This window comes from Leuciscus leuciscus, assembly GCF_965113295.1.
Source record: "Leuciscus leuciscus genome assembly, chromosome: 5".
In the NCBI taxonomy this organism is placed as follows: Eukaryota; Metazoa; Chordata; class Actinopteri; order Cypriniformes; family Leuciscidae; genus Leuciscus; species Leuciscus leuciscus.
The window spans coordinates 50242116-50268703 of record NC_138729.1 but is presented as its reverse complement, the minus strand read 5'-3'; the positions used below and the strand labels follow the sequence as shown (position 1 = coordinate 50268703).

Below are 26588 nucleotides of genomic sequence, written 5' to 3'. Positions count from 1 at the left end.
GTGGGTATTTTACCTCATTCCTAGAGTTAGAATAACTGGAAGTGCACAGGCCCATGAAATAAACATTCAAGAACACTCAAAAGTACAGCTAAAGACTTATCCATTATGCATGCTCTCAGGAGATAGTGACACTAAATTGTCTAATGTCCATCCAGTCGTTCTTCCATGTCATGACCATGAAACACTGTGGAAAATACTTTCATAATGCATGCAATACAAATGTGTGAACCAGAAAGGAACCGTTTACATGAGCAAAATCCACTCACAAGAGAGAGTCTCACCTTAAAAAAGAAAAAAAAATTGTTAGATCAGATAATATTGCTTTTTAAATTCACAAAAATACAAGCTTCCCATTTTTTTCTGCAGCGTTTTCTTGAATTGTTTGTACCTTTAAAAAAAAATAAAAAAAATTGTAATTTAATGTAAAATGTAAATTATGCATGATTCAATTACAATCAATTTTAATTAAATTGAAAACCAATACAGTACACAAAAATAATCCAAACCGAAGTTTTATTGGAAGAAAAAAAGGCCACAAGCACAAGCTCATTCTATAACACTGAGTACGCAATGACATCCAACGTAAAGGACATGCGTTCACGTCAAGGTGGAGCGCTTCTGTAACTCATGCGAGTGAACAGAGAGAGACTTCTGCTTCTGGAATGAATGCAAAAACAAGAAAAGGCTGAGACGACTGTAAAAAAAAAAAAAGAAAAAAAAGAAAGAAAATGATTAAAATGGAGAGAATAAAACTGGAGCTCTAAAAGAAGTCCACATCATCTGGTGCGTCTAAATCACGATATTCAATGATATTGCGAGGATCCCCACGCATCATTCTGGAAAAGACAGATGAAAAAAGGACATTTTATTAAAGCGTATCTATTAACATCCTAAAAGAGCTTAATATAATATCACTCCTGTGTCCTGACTGCATTCACATAAATCAAAACTGAAATACAAAAAGCATCTCACCGATTGTTTCTAGGTTTTCCGGGGTAACCGCCTTGCCCGCGGAAGTTGTCGTAGTTGCCCCTGCCACCTCCACCATACTGGTTCGGCGGGTAAGGAGGACCACCTGTTAAAGGTCGGAGAAACACCTCAGTATGGCATAATTCAGCATTGAAAAATGTGACAGTCAGGGTGTAGATTTACAGATGCACTGCAATGAAGTGGCCTGTTAAATGCACAAACACTGCAAAATTGATTGTGGAAAACAGAATTTTAAAAAACCCTGCCATGTTGGAAATTCTCGGGATGCGCGATATATCGGCAGATTTATATTCATTTTTAATGTTATCTTTATCGGCCCGATAAGAAAAGTTGGCCTATATATACTGATAAATAACGTATTATTTCCTAGAGATGCACCGATTACAATTTTCTTGGCCGATTCCGATGTCCGATTTGTCATTGAGTTTGACCTGCCGATTCCGATTTCATTTTTTCTAACCCAGGGGTGCAAACACATGTATGGTCAAAAAAAGAGAGAGGTAATCGAAGCCCTCGTCCCGCGGCAAATATCAAGATACTACATTGCCACCATCCCCAACCCACCCCTATAGGCACATAGAGTCAAATGAAATTTAGAAAAACTATCTTGCTTTATTCTTGCTTTACTGCTACTTCCTGAAAACAATTTCACCTGATGATTTGAATAGCTCTTTTTGTAAAGAATTAATCATTCTAGGATGATTGGGGTAATTGTGTCGGGTAGGCCTAGTGCATCTGCATATAAACTAATAAACAAAATACAAATATAAATACAATAAAACACAAATACACGAGAAATAAAGCAGTGCTTTATGTTTTTCAGGTAAATTAACTGTATTAAGTATTAATACAGTTTATCTTTTGACAAAACGTGATTTTTCTCTTTCTCTTTTGTTGTTTGATTAACTTTGGTGACACAAACAGCTGCAGGTATATTGGGTGCTGTCCCTTTAAGACGAATGCACGTATCTAATACCGGTAATGACACGCATCCGTTTTATTTTGACTGCGTTTACGGGGAAACTCGTTGAGGCGGACACTGGCTTATTTTTTCGTGCACATGTCTGTTCAAACACAAATAGAAAAGAAAGAAAAGGGAATTCGGTGTTCACGAACTTCACGTGCTGTCTGCGACTGCGTGGCTCTGTGCGCCGACAGACCATCTACATTTGGATGTTAAACATAATATAGCCTGATACAGCAAAGACAACGTCGGCAGTATTGACGGCAAAATAGGCTACAGAATATTTCGTTCTGTAGGCCTATTGACAGGGGCAATATTTGAAAATCGATAATTAGGCCTATTTTTTAAATTACAATTATATATGCATTTGTCAAAACCGAGAGACTTTCAAGCATCAAAATGTAATTTATTAATATGTATTTGCGCCTTCTATTTTGTCTGAAAACTTCCAACACTCGTGCGTGTCGTGTGAAAAATAGGCGTCGGTTGCGGTTCTATTTCTAGCACGCGGTTTCGGCGCGGCTCGAGAAGTGTGTGTGTCACGCAGGCATTGTGCTCTAACACAAGCTCTAACCAGTTAACATGAGAGCCGACATAAAAACGTACACTCCACGCCACGCAGAGAGAAATGTGATGCGGTGGCAGATCCAGAGTGAGACAGAAACACTAGTGGTTCACGCTTGCGCACATACTGCTGGTTTGGCGCGCAGTGTTCTGATTCGCTTATTTCCTATTTACTTGTTGGTGGACGCAATCCAGAATTACTGTTGGTTAAATTATAATCAGACCCTCTCATAAAACTTGATATAGTACTTTTACCCAAACTGAATAAAAACAAGTTTGAATGGGTAAATTTTCTATAAATATAATTTTCTGACATAGCCTCCTCCAGTTCTTGTTAAAACACACTAGACAACATGCAAATTCTGTGCATTTTGGACACTTTTTGTGTGAAATAATACTTTGAGCGTGAGCAGCAGCAAAAATAGACTCGGCGCCGAAACCCGCGCTTCACTGCTGCTCACGCGCCGCTCCTGCTCGCGGTGTGAATGCACTCATTGATTAACATGCACACTGAAAAAAATACGCGCTGCTCATGCGCCGCTCACGCTTGCGGTGTGAAACGGCCGTAATTCACGAGATTTCCTATTGCGTTCCGTTTGCACGTGTGATGCTGATGTTGCGTGATGTTAATCATGCGGCGCCCGGGTGCATTTGACTGGCATAAGATCGGCATATGTCAGACTAACCGGCCGGTCGTCGGTCATGGCCAATCACGTGAAAATCGGCCAATTACGGTCACCATCCGATCAATCAGTGCATCTCTATTATTTCCTTGAGCTGAGACACTTCAGATGCGACTATTCAACATTATGGTTTTGAATTGCTTGAAATATGATTGGAATAACTTCAAAAAGGAAAATACAGTTACGTGCAACAAGTCTGTGATATAGTCTACATCGGCCATTCCCAAACTGTGGTCCGCGGACCACTAGTGGTCCATGAGGGTACTGCAGGTGGTCCGTGGAAAGGCAAAATAAAATATAAAATAATATTTTTTACCTTCATTTTACCAGGAAATTCCCATTAAAAAAGTAAAAAGAATATGTAGACCTTAGGGGTGGCACGGTTCACAAAACCCACGGTTCGGTTCGTATCACGGTTTTAGGGTCACGGTTTTCGGTTCTGTACGGTTCTTGTTGTTGTTTTTTCTTTTAATCTTTAACACTCCAAAAATTTACTTCAGCATATGATATATAGCTGAATTATCTAATTATTAATTAATTTATTTCATAAATGGGGTGTGTTTGCAAAACGCAGCTTCTCATTTCCCGTGGGCTGTGTCGGACAGTTATTTGTCACCACTTTTTGCCAGGGTTGATATTATGTCCCAGCACGGATGTACCAATACAAATAAATAAAACATTTCCAGTTAACTAGCAAAGTATTCGTTTCGTTCGTTTGTTAAATAAGAAGCAATCTAGCGCTGAAATGTGTTTTTTTTAATCAAGTGATCAAAGTGCTCGTTGCCGTTGCGATCAGTGGCGCTGATACAGTGTTCTCGTGGCTCGCACACACACCGCAGCGGCCGCACATTCTTCACTCAGACGCGCGCTTCAGTCCGTTGAGGAGACTCTAGGCTACTCTATTCGTTCCGATGAAATCACAAAACAAAATTCATACAAATCTGTCCCTGCTTGATATACAACCGCTGATAAACATAATCGGTTTTGATGAAAAAGAAAAATATATACGAGTGCAGATTAGAACTCAGAACCTTTGACACGCTTGGCAAGTTCTGCCACTGGACCATTAAAGTACATACCGGTACGTGGAACAGTCGATCTATGTAGCCTATTTATTCACGTGAAAAAAACAACATATAGCCTAGTGGAGTTGATCTCATTAAATGTCTAAGTAAACCCAGTGTACTATTTAAATCGATTGCTGGACATTGTAATGTTATTCTACATTTGTCTGATTTATGATTTAGCATTGTATTAGCAGTAGCACGGGCACAAGGCTACATTGCGCATGCGTCGAACCGTGCGAACCGCGCGACGCACACACGCACCGAACCGAGACAAGCGAACCGAACGGTTCGGATGTTTTTTCATGTACCGTGCCACCCCTAGTAGACCTATATTGATATACAATTTAAATTAACTTGTCAAGTTATTGTGTGATTACTAAAATAGGCTAGTGGCGCTCGGCCGTGACGTTCAAGTTCAGTGCCGTTAGAACCACAACATGGATCGGTGAGTAGCAAGAAGAGAAAAGTGGCAGAGGCAGATATGTTCTCATTATCACATCACACGCATAGCCTTTAGTTTAGAGGCAGTTTATGAAACGAAATGTTTATAAATGGAATGAATAAGGCCTGTTATTATTTTACTTTCCAGTTAGTTTCTTGACCTCGCGTTTCTGAAATGTTTTGCGGATGTGCTTGTTAAGTGAACAAACTCAAGCCTAACGTTACTTTTTGAGGACTTGTAAAACCCTAAAATCGCCAAAGGTTTTGAAATGTTGACTATATCCAAGTGTTCTTATTACTACTGTATAGATTTCATACTCCATTGCTATGGAAATAAGCCTGTTCAAATGAACCTGATTATGCCCTCGGGCACTTGAGTAAATAAATAAATAAAATATGTGGCAACTGTTGTGAGCAGTAAACTTTCTTTTAACAAGCCGTATATACTGATGTGATGACCAGATATAGTTTTAGTGCTAGTAAGCCTATTTAGAGGTGCGGATTAATTCAGGTGTGTGTAGACATATTTTATTATGTGTATTATGAGGTGGTCCGCGAAAATTCTTGATTACAAATAGTGGTCCACACACACAAAAAGTTTGAAAACCCCTGGTCTACATAACATTATAACGAGAAAATTATAATTGTGTGCATGGGACATGGATATAATGGTGAGTTGTTTTTTCTCAAATTATACAAAAATTTAGATTTATCGGCCAATATATCGGTTATCTTCTTGCACATTTTAAAGAATTATCGTATCGACCAAATTGTTCATATCAGTGCATCTCTAGTAAAGTCTGTACAGAGAACCTGAGTGAGCATTAAAGCTTTCACATACTTTTAAAAGGATAAGCTAGATGTACCATAATTGTTGCATCAAAACTGAAATATGCATTAAAAATTGATTTGCAATTGCATCACGACTCCCAGGAGACGCCAAATGATTCCCACCCTTGCTAACAACCACTCTCACTCTAGCTATCCTTCTTTAACGAACACACACCTCCATAACCCATAACTGGAGGTCTGGGCTGGCCAAAGCCCATGAGACCCTGAGGAGCCTGAGGTGGGAATGGAAGACCTCCGGGTGAAAGCACTCCTGAAGAGAGAAACAAAAATACAAATGTTCATTTCATATCTCCAACTTCTGAGAACACAATTTATTTCAATACCAAAATCAACAAGATTGACAGACGCACTAATACAAATTGGAGCAGAAACTTTTTTAATTGCTAGTAAAATTACAAAGAAACGGTAGGTAACATTTAAAGGGATGCTTCACCGATTAGCATTATGCTTTGTATCAGTAGAAACCCGGAAGTATTTCTCGGATGACTGTGCTTCCCTCCCTCATGTCCCCCTGAGACGAGAGATTTCTGTATTGTGTGTCTGGAAAAAAACCTCTGATGACGCGAAAATCATCATTTATCATCATCAGAGGCTTTTTTGTCCAGAGGCGAGAGACTCCAGCCAGTAGGAGGAGCTCGTCCCGCATGTCTTCAACCCGCCCATAGGGGGATCTCACGATAAAACACCGTCTTTTCAGTTTCGAGTCGACTAGTAGCCTAGCTGTATCATTTCTCCCGACACTGCCCTCTGTAACCGGTAGGCGTGGCTTGGGCGTGGCCTCGTAGGGCAGCGAAGCAAGTGCATTCTGGGAGTTGTTGTCTTTTATCAACATGATCCCAAAATACATTTTCTGGCTTTCCTCAGTCTAGAAGGCACCAACTTCTAAAATAATTTCTCATTTCCACTACATAAATGACCCAATTTAAATACACATCCATCTTTCCAGCGGTGAAATATCCCTTTAAGTTAAATGTGAAAAACTGAAATGGTATTTTCTTGTAAAACTTGCTCCAATAATCTTCACTTACAACTTAAAAAAAAATTCCAGCTTGCTTTACCTTGTCCTGGACCTGGAGGAGGTGGCGGCTTCATCTCTGGGATGGAGGGTCGTTTTGCATCCATCAGGAAGTTGTTGAAAAAGACCACCTCTTTCTTCACCTCCTCAATCTTGTCACCATGTTTGTTTAGGATGTGCTTCCTCACAAACTCTGGGCCCTTGAGAGAGAGATTGATATTTTGATTGATTTAGTAAAACACAAACATCCTCCCCCAAGGCTACCAGATGAACCACTACATGAACAAAGGATCATGTTTTTAAAAATCACACACACACCTTAAACTTTTTGCCACTTAGAGGACAAAGCCACTTGTCTTTGCCCAGTTCCTGTGTGTTGGCCAACACAAACTTTTCAACTTCCTGTTCTGGATCTTTGCGGCCCATCTTCGCTGCCTCATCTTCAGACAGGCTTTCCTTCACACTGAACAAGTGTCCCAGCTTCTCTTCAAATGTCTTTTGCCAGTCGGACACTACAAGATGGGCGAAAAAGCAGTGACTTTTTTCTCAGTTACATTTCTTTGCACCAAACAAACAGCTAATCCTGTCCTCAACTTTTGGCCATTGGTCGAGTCAGAAGTTGCTTAATTCTTTTTAATTCATTCTTTTTACTTTCTCATTCATGCGTTTATCAACAAATTTCAGCAGACATGCACTTCACAACTAAACATACCCACAACATAGCAAAATCTCTTTAGACAATTAATATCACCACAACAATACATATCATTAGAGGTGTAAAAATATATATCGCAATACAAAAATGCAATATGTATTGTGTATCGTTCACCCAAAATGAAAATTACTGTGAGAAAAAAAAAAAGTTTCATTTATATATAGTAGTTACATTAAAATATATTAAACATTATATATAGTAATGTATAATAATGCAATGGGGGAATATTTGTGGGTCCTGATAATGCCAAATGTCTGATTTTACCAGTAAAAAGTGGCCTGCATAATTTTAAATGCCCTGTATCTAGTCAGTGAGAGTGCAAGCATATATTTATCTAAAATAATTCAGTATTTTCAGCTTCAGAATCATGATTTTTTATTATTATTCTGGTGTCACTATTGTGCATAAGGTTACCAGCATTAGGTTACAACCAAGTTCAAGCCTACTCACTTTGACCCCCAATGAAATACCAAATTTAGCATTTTAATAAACAGTTAATTTTTTGTTAACCTTTTACCAAATGTCTTGGAGTATCGTGAATTCAGTACCGTTGAATCGTGACATGAGGGTATCGTTACACCCCTACATATCATCCCGCCCCAGCTCTAAGAGAAAGTATTTTAAAGCTGAATAAACGACACACACTAGTCATCTCTTAGTAGCGCTTACCTTCTCTGTGAGTGATGCGGTTGGGGGGGATCGGCCCTCGCACATGGATAATGCCACAGCGGTTCGGCATCTCGTCCTCGCTCGGGTACTCGCAGGTGTTGTAATAATCAATAGAGTGTACGATACGCAGATAGAAGAGGAGACGATCCAACACCTGGGAGGAAAACCAAAACATATTACACTCCTGAGGAATGGGTTTCACAGTAGAAACTACATTTGTTAGTTACATTTACAATTAATTATTTTATCCAAAGCAACTTACAAATGAGGAGAGCAATAGAAGCAGTTAAACTAACAATATGCAAGTGCTGTGACCCTTCCCAGTTTAGTTCAACACAGTACATGTAAAAATCATAAACAAATCATAATAAAAATAAATGAATATATCCACTTTTTTTCTGCGCCCCATGACGCTTTGCGCGGATTATGGGTGTAACTTCCGTTAAGCTGTAAACAATCAGTGAAACGCTCGCTCTATGAACGCAATATGTTAAAAAAGTGTCACACTGAGATGACATTAATACTCACACTTCAACCGTCGAACATTAAAAGGACATTTCTAAAGTGTAAAAGCATCAACAAGGTACTTTCAACAGACCAAATAACCCCAAAAGCGCGAGTTTTTAACGGACGGGTTAAATATCACTGTAGTAATATCTGTATTATGTAACTTACGTTGCCTAAATCAAAAATGTTCATTAACTTCAGCATTACGTGATACTATTTCAAAGTGATTTCCGTCATTTTGACAGATTATAAATTGCATTTGCCTGTGAAACCAAACCTGGAAAGAGACGTGAGGATTTGGGGAGAATAACGAGAGATTCTTCGTGCGTTCCAGTGAAGTATTAATGGAATATATCGTGAATTAAATTGGGAGAACAGACCACAGATGTGCAGGATATGTTGTCCTTTTTCTTACTTTTACAGCAGATGGCAAAGGGAAAATAAGAAAATAATCACGAGGAAAAGAAAGCAGCGACTGAAAAGAGCTCTTGCCTTAAACGATCAGCTTTATTTGTAGGGCAACCTTATGATTTGAAATGATTCGTTTCAGCCTTTTTGAATGGAAGTTCCCCAAACCGGAAGTGCGACCCATAATTCAAAACGCAGTGAGCTCGTCAGGAATAAGGTGGATTTAAAGTCTGATTTAAAATTCCTCTCACCCAATTTCACTGACAGAATAAAATGCATATAAAAACAAGTGGCCTAAGGTGAAACAATGGAAATTAAACCTATTTTATGAGTTAGGGTTTTTTGCACAATTATAATCAATGAAAATTTAGCACAAGAATTCCCCGTTTGACAATAATGAGAGTCATTATAAACCTGGAATGGTCCTAAATAGGCTTAATTTTCTTCTTATTAGTGTGAAATATGTGCTGGAGATTTAAAGTCTCTTTCCAGACCTTGACAAGTTTCTCATCTCTCTCCACAGTAATCTCGGTGGGGTTTCCCTCTTTGGATCCCTCCTCGGAGTCGGCTCCTCCGGCACTTCCCAGAAGCTCTTCTTCCTCTGCACTCACTTCCTCTATGAGGTAATCAGTGATGTTTTTCAGAATGGGGTTCTGAGCAGGGATCTTCAGAAAAATGGAGGGAAAACATTTTTTTTTAAAAATAATAGATAAAAGCTTGGTCAAGATGTTTCCAAAAATTACAACTAAACCCCAAATTAAATTTGTAATTTACTTGAAAACTCAAACCAAAATTAGTTTAATCATCAAATAATCAGATTTATTTAATAAAACTATACATATACAGTCAAACCAAAATTTATTCAGACACCTTGTTATCCTCACTTACATGAATGAACTATAGTGTTCTGCACCCATTAGTATTATTTGGTTTGGCTGGACAAACATTTAAACTTCACAAAGCAGTTTTTATATAATATAAATTCTAATAATATAATTCCAACGCCAATTTTTATTTATTTTTTTTTGGACAAGCTACGGACAGTTAGGTAAACGTAACGTTACTTGCCAACGTTTACAAGATATTTTACTGACATCTTTCCGCTGTTGAAACACTAATTGAATTATTGACAGTCCAGCCAGTAGCTGTTTCCATCCACACGTTTTTATCCGAATTAAGTGATATCGAATGAAAAATGCCTTATGGAAACAGTAAAATTCGATTGAATTTCATGAATATCGACTCAAATGAAATACGTTCGGTTTCATCGGATTTTATCTTGATCGATATACGGCTTATGTGATAAACGCTGATGGAAACGTTATTTGCCGAATAAATGGCGCGATCCATTTTGTCTAGCAAAACTTTGTTTGCAAATGTTTGCTTGAATGTTGTGCGATTCAGTGCGAAAATGAATGGAAACACTTTAAAATGTTTCAAATCAATTCGATATACCAATCTGATCTCAAAACAGCATGTGACGTCATTACGCACAGGTTTTTATTCGCTTTAAAGCCGTTGGATGGAAACACACTTTCACCAGCTTTATTCAGATAATTCGATTGACAAGTGGATGGAAACTTAGCTAGTGTCCTAACAGCTGACATGTTTACCCATTGTAGATTATCCACATTAGGGCTGTCAAATAATTAGATTATTCGTCGAATAAAAAATAAATAAAAATAAACTACACATTCAAATTTTTGGTGTGTCAAGAGGTGTGTTTTTTTTGGTGTGTTTTGTTTTTGTTAAGTTATCCAGTATACAGCGAGGTGCGGTTGCGTTGTTCATTTGAAGGCTTCCTGCTGACGAAAACGCTCTCAGTTGGTGGCAAAAATCGGGCAACGACATACTTGACCATACCTGGCATGAGCGTGTGTTTTCATCAGCTGAAAACAAAGTCAATAAAAATAGCTCAGCCCTCGCTGCAGATCAAGTTTACCTTCTGGTGTTTTTGACTCATAATATATAGATGTAGTGAGTAGAAGTGGATTGTTTCTGAATGGCAGTTTGCCATTGTGTGTTCATGTAGTTCATTACGCTATCTTTCTCAGGTTACTGATGCACTTACAGGTGCATGCACTATTGTAAACTAATCTTCCTTGTTTATTTAAGAACAACTGTTTCAAAAGTTAATGCACTTAAAAAGTGAATGTCATTTCATTTCAATAAAAGCAGCAATGCTTGATTTGGTTTATATTTGGTTATTGCGCTCGCTTGCGCCCTCTTGTGGGCATAGGAGACAATACAGTTCTTTTTTTGTCTTAATATTAAGCATTGCCTTTCAAACATAATTCGAATTTGCTAATATTTAAGAAAGTTTGAGCTTTTCAGCCATTTTGACAGCCCTAATCCACATTGTGTGCATGAAATACACACTGACAGTCAAAACACATCATATAAACATCACTGATTCAGCCCTCCAAAACAATTTCAGCCAAAAGTGAAAATTGCAGTTTCAACCTAAATTTTGGTGCATCCCTAGTCAAGGTATTTAAAATTGTATCAGGGGTTGTGCAAGTGAGATTACCTCTAGAGCGACCGTCTCCTCTCTGGGTTTGTGGCTCCAGAGTCTCTCCCGGTCATCCAGTGCATGGATCAGTTTAGCTGCCATCTTGATGTCATTACGGAGAACCTGCTTGTGCTGAGTCATTCCGTTCACGTTACGCACACGACGCGCCAAATCTCGATTGACTCCGGGAGCCAACTCACAGTCCCGCAGCTGGTCAAAGAGGAACAGGAGGAGAGAATGAGCGAGACGCTTGCTATGCATGATGGTTCTTCAGGCTGATGGCTCTAGAACTCACCCGGATGTTCTGCAGGTTCCAGCAGATTTCTTTGATGTTCACACCTCTGTCGAAGGTCACCCAGCAACGCCTAAAAAACCTGGGCCACACAGAGATGAGAAATTTACTTTCTTGTATTAAAAACGATTTAGTGAAGCATTTTATATTCATATATATTGGCACATAAATTAAATGTTAATTTAGTCAAAAGTTTGGGAAAAAATAAAAAGAATAGATCTATGATCCGCACTCAATTCAAAATCCTTTTAGTCACTTTATCTCACATTTTACAGGGGAATAATACAACAGACGTTTTGGCTCGCAAGCCTTCCTCAGTATTGGAAAAATATATAAAAGTTTTTAATCTACTAGGCAATAAATACTATTTTATGTAAATGATTCATCCTTTAATGGAGAAAAACAGTTATCTAAGATTTAAATTTAAGTCACATTTATTTTTATGGCGCTTTTCACAATACCTGCATTTTTAAAAACACATTTAAGACCTGCACAAATAAAATTATTACCATAATATGTCCATACAGAAACAAACCAATACAATCTCAAAAATAATGTATCTCAGATTATTTTAATTAATTAAACGGGCTGCGGCACACATTCAACTTTATACTGCAAAATGGGGAACTGCACGTTTAAAATACTGTGTTTTATTCAGTAAATTCATGTTTGAAATTGGTTTGTACCTGTATATCAATACATATGTATCAGAAGTTGACCAATATTGGATTTTTTACTTTGAAATGTGCAGCGATCACATTCAATAAATTAAAATTATAGCCTTCTAAAGTGTAATAATCACATTATGTTTTATTTACAATTCCTGTTTTTCCATCCCCAAATTTAAGACCTCTAATAATAATTAAGAAATGTATTTTAATGTGTCAGTTTTACAGTGTAATTATACATTTAAGTACTGAGTAATCATAATTAACTACATGTACTAACTATAGGGTTAGGATGAGGGTTTGGTTGAGGGTTAATTGCATGTACTTATGTATAATTTATAGTTTTTACTACAGCAATTACATGTAACAATGACACTGTAAAATAAAGTGTTACCGAAATTTGTTATAACTTAGAAATTTTATGACCTTAAATTTGATAAAACTGAATTTATGACGTACCTGCGGGGACTTTGAATACATATTTCAAAGCAGCTTAACAGAAACTGCAACAAATCCCAGTCAAAAATCCTCAATAAAGTGTGTTGAAATTGAATTCAACTCACCTGCGCTCTGGCTGTGGTTCTGACAAACAAACGCGCATAAATCCTGGATAACGTCGACACAGCTGCCGAGAGAGAGCCAAGTCTTTAGTCAACAACGACATGGGCAATAACAGCGAAAGTCAGCAGTGTGTTTGTGTGAACACTCACAGCGACGATCTCCGCTTTAGATATGGTTGGAGCGATGCTCCTCATGAAGAGAGAGCAGGTCCTGTGAAGAGGTCGAGGTCGTGGAGGCTGATCATCCTTCGGCTTCTTCTCCTTTTCTTTCTCTCTTTCCTTCTGCTCCTCCGTCCGCTCCTTTACATCAGCGGCTTTAAAAGACCAGAAACATGTTTGTCACAACCATGAAACTTTAAAGGGATAGTTCACCCAAAATGTTTCATTTACCTCATGATTTACTCACCCTAAAGCCAATCCTATGTGTACATGACTCTCTTTCAGACGAATACAATCGGAGTTATATTAAAAAATGTCCTGGCTCTTCCAAGCTTTATAATGGCAGTGAATTGCAATTCTGTTTTGAAGTCCATAAAAGTGCATCCATCCATGATAAAAGTGCATCTGTCATAAAAGTGCTCCACATGGCTCTGCGGGGGTTAATAAAGGCCATCTGAAGCGAATCAATGAGATGGATGCACTTTGATGGGCTTCAAAACAGAAACGGCCATTCACTGCCATTATAAAGCTTGGAAGAACTATCCTATGTACACATAGGATGGCTTGAGGGTGAGTAAATCATGGGGTTATTTTCTTTTTTGGGTGAACTATCCCTTTAACACTGCTGATTCATTGCCAGAAGCCTTGACACTGACCTTCCCCCTCCTCTTCTTCCTCTTCCTCCTTATCCTCTCCCTCGTCCGGTTCTCTCTCTTTCTCCGAGGGTTTCTCAGAGCAGTGAGAGTTCGAGTCGGAGTCAGAATCGGATTCGCTCTCAGATGCACTGGCTTCATCTTCACTGTCTCCACTGTGCTTCCTCTTCCTCTTCTTACTCAGCTAGCGAGAGAAAGAGAAAGTGTTTTCCATACGAGTTTACATTTTTAAAAAAGTTAAATGCATCATTCGGGTGCACTCTGAGAGCAAAATTAAGAGTCTTTGCGTTGACTTGTAGTGGGACTCAAACCTCTTAGTTGTGATAGTATGTAAAAAAATAAGAATAATTCATAAGTATATTATTTCAGTTAAGGTAATTGATTTATGAGGCACATTTTAAAACAACAGACGTTGAAACTAAAATGCTGTACAAGAAACAAATCAGAATTAAATTCTGAATTTAAAAAAGGACAAATGAAGAATTTACACCCTCGGTTAAAACAAAGAATACAAATAGGTCTTCAAAGAGGATTTAAACATGGAAACGAAAGAGGAAGGTCTAATGTGGAGGGGAAGTCTGCATTATTTACTTTACACTGCAGTGGTAAAATTACAAATACGCATGCCTTAATTCCTTTACTTGCAAGAAGTTAAAGCCGTGAGCTTTTATTTTGGCAGAAGACTGCTGGGAGACCATTACCAGGGCTCGAGACTGCGTTTGTGGTAGATGCGCACATTTGTACTGTAACGTGCTGATCTACCCAGAGGCACACGGGTTGACATGCGCTGCATGCCTCATAAAACGTTAAAAAATGTAAACGCCTGGGAGAATGAGTAGAGCAGACAGATAGATCTGAATAAGTGTGACGACGCAAAAAAAAAAGAGCTGTATTTGGTACGGTTTTCTGTGCGCACACACCCGACCCAAGGCGTGCAACCATGCACATAAACACCTATACAGCACGCGAGTACTGAATTGAGCTCTCTTTCGTGTCTGAGTGGACAAATGCACACAACATTATGTCGAAATGTCCATTTTGGAGAGTATTCACGTGAACTATGTTAGTTATGTTTTAAACAGTTTTGAGTGTATCGGATGTGCATCAGTGCAATTGGATCCGCATGTCATTGGACATGATCCGATGTCTTAAAGTGACAGTGGGTAATAAACCTAATGCGGTCTGTGTCCTTAATATTGATCAAGCAACAAAAAAAAAAAGAAAAAAAAAAAAAGAGAAAAGCATTCACTGCTCGTTAATATCTTTAATAAGGATTTATTATATTTAATTCATACAAATAAATATGTCTGCTGATTGAAAGAATAAAGAATTATGATATTTTTGAGATATGTAGTCACCAGTATTTATTTTTTATTTTTTAATCCAACCAACTCAACCAACTCAAAAACGTTTTGAGCTGTATGCATTTTTCCTCTTAATTTTCGTATATGTAAAAAAGAAAAAAAAAGAAAAGAAAAATATTTGTTCTGCATGAATACAAAAAAGCATTTAACTCCTGTTATTTTTTATTAAATCTGTTTTTTACCTGTTTACAGATAACTACTTTGAATGGAGCTAAATAAATATAATAATATATCATAAACATTTTAATGGTGTTTTTATTATGTGACTAACAGCTATAGATGATAATAACAAAGAACAGAAACAACATGTTTATTTTGGGACGGTTGACGTTCACTTTAGGACGGTTCAAATAGTTTTTCAGGACGGTTCCAGGACGGAGGTGAAAAAAGTTAGTCTGGAGCCCTGCATTACATTTCTATGACAAACGAGTATACAAATGCTTTATTACATCGTCTATGTCATTAAGCGGTTCATTTATCATTAATAATCATTAGCGGTTCTCTTGTGCTGCAAACATGTCCTCGATTGATAGATGGCTCAAAGCACAATGAAAGATGTTTTATATTTTCGGTTCGTTATGAAACTGTGGCAGGACAGATTAGACTATTGGCGGGCCGCCACAGTGCAGGTAATTAATGGGAAACACTGGATTGCATTGAATGCAAGTAGACATACTGAGATCTAATAAAGATAATACATATTTACAGAACAGTCTGGCCCAATAAGTGGCACATCAACTACCCAAAGCAGCAGAACTTGGCTAACTAACCTTCTTGGGCTCTGGGATTGGTTCGGCAGGCGCTTCTTTCTCGGTCTTCTCTCCTTCACTCCCTCCTGCAGAAGCGGCTGCATCTTTCTCGGTCTCCTCATCACCCTCTCCCTATTGACGTACAACATTAAACATCATCGATCCTCCCAATAGTGCATGATCCTTTGCTCCATTATGCAACATTCACTACTCACCATCTTGTCTTTTTCAATTGAGGGTTTGCGCTCAGCATCCACAGGCCTGGACTCGTCCCGTTTGGGAGGTTCAGAACCAGGTCCACCAGATGAGAGTCTCTCCCGCTCCTCCTCTTCCTCGTTGGGCTGTTCGAGGATACGCAGGTCATTTTCCCCTCCTCCTTCCATCTTTATCACGGCTAACGAAAACAAACAAACAAACACTTGCTTTGAGGAAACAGTCAAACCTAAAATTATTCAGACACCAGATATAATTTGATCTTTTTTTTTTAGAGGGTACAGGACACTATAGTTCATTTATGTAAGTGAGGATAGAAAAATTCTTCATACAGTGACTACCAGTAAAATTTATACAAAATTTGGGACCAAAAATTATTCAGACACTTTGACCTGACCATGTTTTGCTTAAAGGTGCAGTCTGTAAGAATGACAACTAGTGGTCGCAATAGGTACTGCAGTCGAATTCAAAATATCGGAGCTCGTCGTTTCTCCCGCCACCTGCTCCTGGACGGCGCTCACACGGGTTGCCAGTTTGAGGACACGCAACAGGAACGAGCGCAATGGACAATGAAAAATTGGCAACGTGCAGTATCACAGACCAAAACAAAAACAAACATTCCAGCCTGGAAACGCACATTTCTAAGTAAAATTAAAAACTAACTGGCAGTGGAAGTGTTTTTCAGAGAAACGAGTATGTCAACTTAGCATGTTTCCTCAATATATGCAAACATATTATGGTATTTTTATGCTTTAGTAGAGTGAAAGTTACATACAGCACCTTTAAGTGTTTTTTCTTTAATCGCTATGTGACCTTTTTACACCACAGACTGAACAAAATTAAGCATTGCTTGGTTATTGGTTGAGCTAAATGGTAATCATCTAATTGTGTAGTTAAATTTAACAGCTGACAGATATTCAACCTAATTCATTTGCGAAACGGTCTAACAAAAGGATGGACAAAACCAGTGAAATATCAACTGATTTAATAACTAAGTTTTTTTTTATATTACCATTTTTAAACTATAGCGACACCTTAAATGTTGGTGTCTGAATAAATTTTGGTTTGACTGTATACATTAAAGACCTCGATATTAGGGATGTGGCGAAGCCGAATATGATGTTTGGAAAGGAAATGACGAAAGAGATGGCTTTTGAATGCGCGCTCACTTTTCACTTTCAAATTCGCAATCACGCGTACTCTCTCTGTGTGTGTGTGTGTGTGTGTGTGTGTGTGTGTGTGTGTGTTAGGGCTGTCAACGAATATTCTAAATTCGAATATATATTCGAATAGTTTTAAAAAACAGAAATTCGAACGTGAAAATTAATATTCGAATGTGAATTTCGAATATGGAAAAACACGCCCGCGGAAGCAGAGGCGCGGCTGTTTGCTTTGCGAGTGGGCGCGCGCGCTGCCTGAAGCCTTGTTTATACTTTCGCCTGTCTCCACAGCGCGAGTCTCCGCAGACTGCGCGCGCACCTCCCCCAAACGGACGAGGCGTTTATACTCGACGCGCTCGCCGTTGTACTATTCTTTGAAACGATTGGGTGCGATTCGCGCTCGTGCGGACGCGTCGAGTATAATATAAACAAGACTTGAGGGACAGGTCACGAGTCGCACTGTCTAGCACAGCGTCACTGCTGAAAGTTGACAGTGCACTAAAAGACAATGGAATAAATTGCAGTCAGTTTTTCCTTTTTTTAATACAAGCACCAATAATGTAAGTAGCCTTTTTCTTTTTTAATAGCACTTTATTTTTTATGAACCTCAGGGTAAAAGTTCTTTGTTGTCACATTTCTCGGAATTGTGTGCCTCATTTTATTTAAAGTTAAACAGAAAAGTTCCATGTTTACCACAGCACAGCTCGCTCGGAGCTTTCAATGTCGGTTCTATACTGTACAACTTCAATTAATGTTAATACATTTGTTTCAATCACTGAATGAAGCCTGCTATATTTGGGGCAAGAGTCGCGACCTTAAATTGCTTGCACAAAACTCTTGATCAGCACTGAACATGTGCTTATTGTTGTTCATTTAAACCGTTATGCGCAGAGAGAGCGTGAGCGCGAGGGCGCGAGAGAGAGAGAGAGAGAGTGCCTGCGAGTGAGCGAGACTGAGGTCTGCGGTCTTGGCCATTAGTTTATTTACTTGGTTTTGTGTTGGTAATACATTGTCAAATATGTTTAAACTTAAATTAACTACCTATACAAGTTATGTATGTCTCTTTGTATTAATTTGTCCTGTTATTGACGTAATGCGCGTCATTGAAAAAATGCGCAACCAGATGTTCGAATAGTTCGAATATTCGTGTGTTTTTTAGAGGGAATATTCGAACGTCATTTTTGAGCAATTTTGACAGCCCTAGTGTGTGTGTGTGTGTGTGTGTGTAGGGAGAGGCGTTACTGACCACACATTTTTACAAGATATTTGTCAATGACGCTCAGGATCTGTTGCGCACAAAATCCTCCGACATCTCAGTAATCTCTCCTTACTATCTTGACATAAGTGAAATCTGATGTACTGTAATGTACCCGACTACCACAGCAAGCTTAACCATGTCCCTTTTGTGAATTGGTCAGCTCTTCCTCTTTACTACTAGTCAACTACTAGTAGCACAAAATAAACATGATCAGACTCCGTAGAATGCGTTACTCATTTTCAGTGCTTTTCCAAATTCGGATCTAGGCTTCGGCACATTCCTACTTAAACCCAGGGCAAACTTCTGTTCTTCACCTTGGGGTCAAAAGAAGTTCGAAATATGTGACCAGCAGTATACTTTTAGCGAACATCCCGACGCCACACACACACTGCTGAGAGAGCATTTAGATGTATATTTAAATATGTGCTGTGTGCTTTTCGTTCAATAACAAAATAAACAAAAATGGTGGCGGTGAGAAAACAGTAAAGCATCTGACCCTAGCGATATGAATGTTTGCACAAGCTCTTCAATTCGGCACGCCGGTAAAGTTACGCAATTTATTTATAGAGCACTTCATACAATAGATTGTTTAAAAACAAACAGCTTTACAGTTTTAAACATGAAAAAACACTGTCAGTGTCTCTTTCGATTAGAATTACAACTTCAGTTTCTACAATAAAACAAACTCTTCAGTGCATTCATGTTTTTACTTGCCGACGTCTGTCCTTAATGGCACGCTGGTAAACAACAGTCATAGTACCTCACATAAATCACACCAGTGGACATAAGTGATGCACCAAAATTCAAGTTTTCGTTTAGCCAAAAAACAAAACCGAGAAAATCAATTGACAAATAATCAACACAAATAATAAGTTGTATATAAACATTTACATTTTAATAAAGCAGTTATAAATATTAAGGGTGTATGCAATAAAAACTTGTTTTCACAACAGATTTATTCAAACACCCATTAAATAATAAAGATGTAATATAGGATAGTGCATATTTAGAAAAATGGTCCTCTAGAGTTGAATTCTAGAGTTCTCCGTGCCATTGGAGAAACACTAATCAAATGTCACTGTTCCATACAAAAAGAGTCAAATTAATTGAATTTTGGTGCATCAACAAATGGACACAGTTTGGAATGACATGAGGGTGAGTACATTTTAGATGATGAAAACGAGCATGCAAAAGAAAAGCACTTCTCCAAACCTGCATCTAAAATCTTGGTGATTTGTGGAGCACGCTCTATGTCCAAAGTGACGGATTCAAACCAGCTATTGTCCATGAGATACATGTAGACGTTCAGCCGGTTCTGTAGAGCACTGTGGGATTCTGCTTTGCGCCGCCCAGCCTCATCCGGGTGGTACTTTGAACGGAACCTGACAGGCGGACAGAGGAGAAAGAGGGACAAATGGGGTGTTTGGGGAAGAAAACAACACGTTAGCAACTATTTCCCAGTCATGCAAGCTTTAACCTTGTCCTAACCTGCCTTCTAAATATATCTAAAAATGCTTTGATAAGTCTAAATGTAAACCACCAATTCTTAAACTAAAAAAATTATATCTATTATCCCACATAGCTGTCCAACTTTGTCATATGATATTGTAGCTCTATTCCAAAACTACTGAGCTGTTGCCTTCTAAGATTGGTTCTTTTGGCTAGATTCAAAGACAGCATTGCATCCTTCCAAAATAAGACAAGAAATTATGAATATAGATATTTAGCAACATGTTATTGCCAAACTGTACATGTAGAGCATTCCAAATCAGTCCATTTCTGACGTTTTGTTCTAGTTAAGATGCTGTCTTTGAAGGTAGCTGTATATTTAGGCAGCACACTAGGTTTTTGAATAGAGCATATGACACCAAACTTGTCAGTCTTACTACATACTATAAAAAGAACTTTTGTGTGTTTAAGTGTGTGTAATACAGTAACACTCACCACCAAAGAAGAAAAATGAAACAATAACAACTGATGCATTATCAAGAAATGAGAGTCAAACAGTTGGGTGAAACATTTTCCATTGTGTGCACTAAATTTACCTGATGTACTCCCCGCATTACAACACATTTACACTGAGAGCGGTCTTCTCAGAGGAGTGTGTACATTTGGGGGGGGTTTTTGATTGATCCAAATATCAAAAATGAAAAAGAAAGGGGAAGAAAGGCATCACACACTACAGAAAATAAAAAAAATCTTTCCGTGAACGCGGCGGCAGGTTTGGATTGTGAGTGTTCGACTGTCTAACTAAGAGCCCTGGTACTTTGATTCTAATGGCAGCTGCATTGTGCGCAGTGCAAACCCTGACTGACTAACAGCGACTCCTGCGACGGGTCCAAGCGCTTTTCTCATCTTCCAATACCTTGTGGTGATGGAGGGAAGAAGGGTTTTTGTTAATTTGTAAACCAAAAAAAAAACAAAAAACAATATGCAAAAACCTGAAAAGAAATGAATGTTTAAAACATCTGCATCAAGTCAATGACGAGACCAATTGAGTTGCTGTAGAGACAAACTGATGTCAAAATAGACATTAATCATCTTATGGCAAGTAAATGATGAAAAATTCCAATGTAAAAAAAGTCTCAAAACACAACTGACTGTGGTAATAAATTAACTATGCATTAAAATATAACTATATGATGCACCAAAATTTCAGCAACCAAAAATAATTGGTCAAATTAATTGGTTTGATTAGCGCGTTTACACTGTAGCTGCATCAGTTCAAGCGCCGGTGTGTAGTGCAGGTGAGCTAATAATCTCTTCCTCTTTACTAATAGTTATAGCACAAAAATAAACATGAACATCAGAAGGTATGTTTAAAAATAATAATAATTCGATTTCAGTTTTCAGCAACAAAAAACTAAATTTCAGTAAAAAAATGTAATTTGGTGCATCACTGACTACAAACTCGTACTTGTCAGTACAAAAAGACAAAACTGTCCAGCCAAAATTCTTTTAACATAATTAAACTATTCTAACTGGAGGTGTAGTTATAAACTGATAGAGATAGTCAAATGTTCAGAGATGCAGGAGGATGCAGAAGTCAGCCTCTTCTTTGTTGAGATGCAGGACTTGTTTCGCCACTCTCTCGCGATCACTAGCTTAATGCAAAAACATCACCTAAAAACAAAACACTAGGGCAAAAACAGCAACTGTTGTCGTACCACTCTTCATCTTTATGGGCCAGGAAGAAGTCCTGCATCTGCTGACGCCTAAAATCGATCTTGTACTCATTGTAGCGTTTGACCGACTCCGTCTCATCCACAGAGTCATCCAGAGACAGCAGGAACTCCTTAAACGTCTTCATCACAGGAGGGGGAGGACCAAGATCCATATCGTGGATGTTTCCCAGCCTGGAGGAAGACCAAAGAGAAGAAGAAATGTTTCACACACACAGGTTAAATACAAGGAAATGATTAGAGCTGCCCCCTTATAGTCGAGTAACCGTTAGTCGACTAGAAGAGGCTTGGTAGACTAAGATTTTATTAGTCGGTTAGTCAGAGAAAAAAATACTCCACAAGAAGTGGCGAAATTAGGCAGGCTGTAACGGACAGATCGTTACCCAAAGGTCTACTTTAATTTTCTTAAATTCACAATAATAACAAAATGTTGTGCTTTTGAAAAATAATGGTGCTTTCTGTCTATTTGGTCTCAGTGAACTTGAGCACATCACATTAATGAACCGAAACTCAGCGTATACTTGCCTCACAGACATTAGAAATATATCTATAGAAAAGCTGAAATGTCTACATTTTAATGAACTCATTAAATTGATTCAATTGGTAATTATGTAATTCGTAGGCTATGAAACGTGCCTATAGGCGCGTCCACTACTGCGGAGATGACGAGTCGGCACCATTAATCTCTGCAGCCGAAAACACAGAAAACATTACCAATAAATGTAAATGTTTAGACAGTCTCCTCCTGTTTGTTTGTTTGTTTTCACGACACATTCATAATCCTTACATTTGGCAGTGCGCTGTGACAAGCTTTATGCGTGCGTTTAAGCGCTGATTAGGCTATCTATTTTATATAGAATTAAAGGCACATTACTTATGATTTATGGCTTATTAATATAAACGCGTGATTAGTCGACTAATAACTTAAATAAACGATTACTGGTCGACCAAAACATTTTTTTAGTCGAGGGCAGCCCTGGAAATTATGGACTTTACAGCTGCTCATTTCCTTCTCTCTCACCTGGCCTGAATGGGGATCCCATGGTGAGGCTGCATGAGGTGCATGTCAGGGTGACCCCAGGGCTGCGGGGGGGCATAGCTGGGTCCTCCACCGCCTCCATAACCAAGATCATAGCCACCATGGTACGGGTCGCCTCCATGGTCATCCCTGAGAAAAACAAGTGAGAGGTAGGAAGAGATGTGGAGTGAGGTTATGGTCTAAGGTGCTCCATTTGTTTTTCCCAGGCAAATAAATCAGTCTACAATAGAGGGAATGCACTGACGTCACTTTTTAATCTACTTTGCTTAGTGCTGATGGGATGGCACATATTTGTAGGCCAAAACCTGCATTTTAGCACTTCCAGTTCCACCATCCTGAAGTCAACAGGGTTTTTTTTTTTATTGGTTAAATGCTTGAAACAAGTCTGTGGTGAAAACAAGCTCAAGATATTTTCACGTTTTATTCCAAGACATAAAATAAATTAATAACTGTGATTTTTAATTCACAAGTGTAAAGCTTTTCTTGAAAAAAAAAAAAAAAAGTGTTTAACTGGAACTACAGAGATTATCGGGGACATTAAACTCATCAACTCACTTTCACAGCCTCATGAGTTTATAAATCATGCTCTTTCAAACTATTTTAACAAACTTTCAGGGAATCTTTATTTTTTTTTAATTAAAACTGAAAGAGATGTTGGAAGCTTTGGAGACATTGATGTACTGTGAGTGTGGTGTAGTACGTTTATTTATTTATTTTACTTCTGCTTAGGATTCCAAATTCATAAAAATTGTGTTCATTTGTGTAGATTATCATTACAAAACAATTAAGATTAGCTTTTAAATTAACTTTTGTTGGTCACAGAGCTTATTTTCTGCTATATCATATTGGCTTTAACCAAGGGAACGAGGGTGATGCTAATTTCCAGGCTGGCCTACACAAATACATCAACGCAGCACTGAAAGTTACTCTTCTCTCTCTGAAAGGTCTTACCAGTCTCTCCTCATGCGCTTCTGCTGGGGGCTCATGTCATGACGTGGAGGTGAGAATCTCTCTCGTCTGCCTCTCTCGTAGTCCCGGTACTCTCCTCGACTGCGCCGCTCACGGCCCCGGTCCCACTCTCTTGCCGAGGGCCGTCAGTAAACGACAACCACAAGAAATATATAAAAATGTGCAAACATACAAGCCTTTTGACTAATATCATACCCCAAGAAATTCAAATGGAGGACCTGAATTATAAATACCACTTGATGTTACAAATCATAGTTAGTTGTGCATACAGTAACACTTTGCAACCGACTGGTTGAAAAAGAAAGAATGTATTAATTCTGAGTTTTGTTAGTGATAAAAGTTGTAAAGTGTGGTGTTGCATGAATCTGACAAATATATGGCGTAGAGTTGTGACGTTCGCGAACGAACCGATTCTTTTGAACGGCTCATAAACATGAACGATGGGAGCCGAGTCGCGGCTGGAGGGGAGCCGTTCTTTCTGTCGTTCTTTTTTTCCTATGGGTGTTTCACACAGATGCACACAAATTAGCTCCTCCGCGAGACAGAACAGTTATAGGGGACGCACATGGCACCCTTTAGCGTCAATATGAGACGCAGATAGTCTATCTGCGTCTCATATTGACGCTAAAGGGTGCCATGTGCGTTCGATGTAGACGAAACGTCAAAAGCGTCAGTATATGACGACTTGGGATGAGAATGCGTTGGCCGAACAGCATGATGATAGTTGTGCACGCATCCTTCACGTGAGTACTCCAGTGGAAAAAACCCTGCGTGCCTCTGTCATTGGGTAGGAGCGGAGCCATGACTTGTGCACGCTGCCGTCACATGCTTACTCCAGTTTAAAAAATAAAAATAAAAACACGTGCGAGTGCCTCTCTGTCTCAGTGCCAACGTCAGTAATAGCGGGTCGTTAGGTATTGTGTGAATAACATAAGTCAACGTAGCTTTACACATACACACACTTTGTACTAAAGGTAAATCCAAAATAGTGATGTCACTGTCTAAGCAGAGGGATGTTGTGCAACCCTATGGAATATAGTCCACACATGACAAATGAGGTAATAATCAATATTTCAGAATAATTCAAACTCAGATATTGGTGTGTGATATCTGAGTTTGAATTATTTGACTACAAATCTCACCTCATAATTCCTCCCAGTGATTATTTCCAGGATAAACTGAGATGCCCCCAAGCTGGCTTCTTAAAACTGACTAAATATTTAAAAAGAGCCAAAAGAGCCGTTCTTTTGAACGGCTCTTTGAAAGGAACGGATCGCCAAGATCCGGATCCCCCCAAAGAGCCATAAATCCCATCACTAATATGGCGTGTGTGTCTATATATTTTGTTCTGTATACTGTTGACATTTAATTCAGAACTGATTAGAATGTAAATGTGTGCCTTGAAATGCAATGTAAGTCGCTTTGGATAATTGCCTTATGCAGGTTAATTCCCTCTTCCTCACCTGTCATTCCAGTCATCTCTCCGACGGTCCTCTCTCTCCCGGGAACGGTCATAGTCGCTCCTCTCTCTGCGGAATTTGTCTCTGCGTCTGCGGTCGTACTCGTCATCGCTGTCGCCCATGATGTTTAAATAAGGACGGGTATCAGAAGAGGTTTGCTGTGATACACAACGGAGAGGAGAGATGAATGTTTATTATTGACATATTGTATCTATTCTCGACTTCACAATGCATAAATCACAATGTCTCACACAAGTGCATCAAAATTACAAATCTTACATTTCTCTTAAAGGGACAGTTCAAGCAAAATGTTTAATTCTGTCATCATATACTCACCCTAAAGTTGTTCCAAACCTACATGAATTTCTTTCTTCTGCTGAACACGAAAGAAGATTTTTTTTTTTTTATGTCAGAATTTATTAACATAGTATTTCCCTCCCCATACTATTCAAGTTAATGGGGTCCATCAACTGTTTGGTTAACCATATTCTTTCAAATATATTGTGTGTTCAGGAGAAAGACACTCATACAGGTTTGGAACTTGAGGAAGCGGAAATGACAGAATTTCATTTTTGTGAACTATCGTTTTAAAACACTGACTTGACACATCCTTTCTGTGTGTGTAATAGCTTATGTGCAGATACAGAGAGCACCGTGAATGAAATGAATAACATAACTATGAATACACAAGTCATATCAGTAATACACAGCCTACGCATACAATAGCCAGCGCCATGCGCGCGCGTCCAGCTCGTGTCCCGGTAAACCAACCATCAACTTACCCAGAAAAACCAGTGTATAGTAAATTATCGAACATTTTAGATACCCAAAGAACATGTAACGCGATTATACACAGATTAAGAACAAATGGCACGTATTCATACCGGCTCCGTCGAGTTACGTAAGGAAAAAGTCGCTAACCGCAACAAAGAGGGACACGTTCAGACAAACTTGGACAAATGTGACGTATAACTTTGAGTCAATGTTAAAAAATCAGTGGTAAGACACACAATAATATTTGTATGTCCAATACTAACCAATAACTAGGTTTAAAAGGTTTTAATCTGGTGAACTCCCGCCAGCGCACGACCGTCCTGAACTACAGCAGCGGAAGTGACGAACATATACCAGAACTGTCTACAGCGCCACCGAGTGACTGGATGACCGCAGTACTACTGAACAATGGCCTTGGAAAGGTATATTATAAAGAAAAACGAAACTAATCATTAACGTGAATATAGTTTTAGCCAAAATAGAAACTTTAGATTAATCAGAGTAAAAAAAAACAACAAGTTATGCTATCAAATTAAAAATAAATATAAAAAAACACTACATTTGTGAAATCGATCTTTATTAATGGACAGATATACCAAATACTAAGACATTTTCAAATTCATGGTAATTTTTCAGTTCGATAAAACTAATTAAAACTGTGGGGGGGGGGGGGGGGGGTGTTGAAAAAACGGGTATTATTA

General features: G+C 38.6%; 1 protein-coding gene and 2 long non-coding RNA genes across 4 annotated transcripts; 1 reads left to right on the top strand and 2 right to left on the bottom strand.

Moving 5' to 3' along the window:
- Positions 1-496: 496 nt before the first annotated feature.
- On the bottom strand, positions 497-26298 carry srrt (serrate RNA effector molecule homolog (Arabidopsis)). 2 transcript variants are annotated; one of them, XM_082171218.1, is made up of 20 exons: positions 26151-26298; positions 25118-25271; positions 23636-23780; positions 22667-22813; positions 21631-21819; positions 19676-19845; positions 16048-16226; positions 15854-15964; positions 13723-13903; positions 13058-13221; positions 12911-12972; positions 11683-11761; positions 11406-11597; positions 9370-9540; positions 7961-8114; positions 6895-7088; positions 6620-6776; positions 5716-5811; positions 973-1075; positions 497-836 (listed from the first exon to the last, which is right to left on the bottom strand). In XM_082171218.1, the coding sequence occupies exons 2-20, from the start codon at positions 25233-25235 to the stop codon at positions 761-763; spliced, it is 2688 nt and encodes an 895-aa protein (XP_082027344.1). In that variant the 5' UTR covers positions 25236-25271; positions 26151-26298; the 3' UTR covers positions 497-760. The 2 variants fall into 2 exon arrangements, with proteins under 2 accessions (XP_082027344.1, XP_082027345.1); XM_082171219.1 differs by lacking the exon at positions 26151-26298 and adding an exon at positions 25998-26138.
- LOC309499857 lies at positions 2749-5708 on the bottom strand. Its single transcript, XR_014206369.1, has 2 exons — positions 4596-5708; positions 2749-3568 (listed from the first exon to the last, which is right to left on the bottom strand). It is a non-coding gene; the product is annotated as an uncharacterized lncRNA (long non-coding RNA).
- Positions 17066-19669, top strand: LOC309499854. Its single transcript, XR_014206366.1, has 3 exons — positions 17066-17264; positions 18435-18891; positions 19447-19669. It is a non-coding gene; the product is annotated as an uncharacterized lncRNA (long non-coding RNA).
- Positions 26299-26588: the final 290 nt, after the last annotated feature.

What these genes read in the sequence shown, in the direction of transcription:
- srrt (XM_082171218.1), bottom strand. Translation starts at nt 25,235, where the DNA reads ATGGGCGACAGCGATGACGAGTACGACCGCAGACGCAGAGACAAATTC. An exon ending in CAATTGAAAAAGACAAGATG is followed by an intron (nt 15,965 to 16,047) that starts GTGAGTAGTGAA and finishes GTACGTCAATAG; the next exon opens with GGAGAGGGTGATGAGGAGAC. An exon ending in TAAGTGGCAAAAAGTTTAAG is followed by an intron (nt 6,777 to 6,894) that starts GTGTGTGTGTGA and finishes CTCTCTCTCAAG; the next exon opens with GGCCCAGAGTTTGTGAGGAA.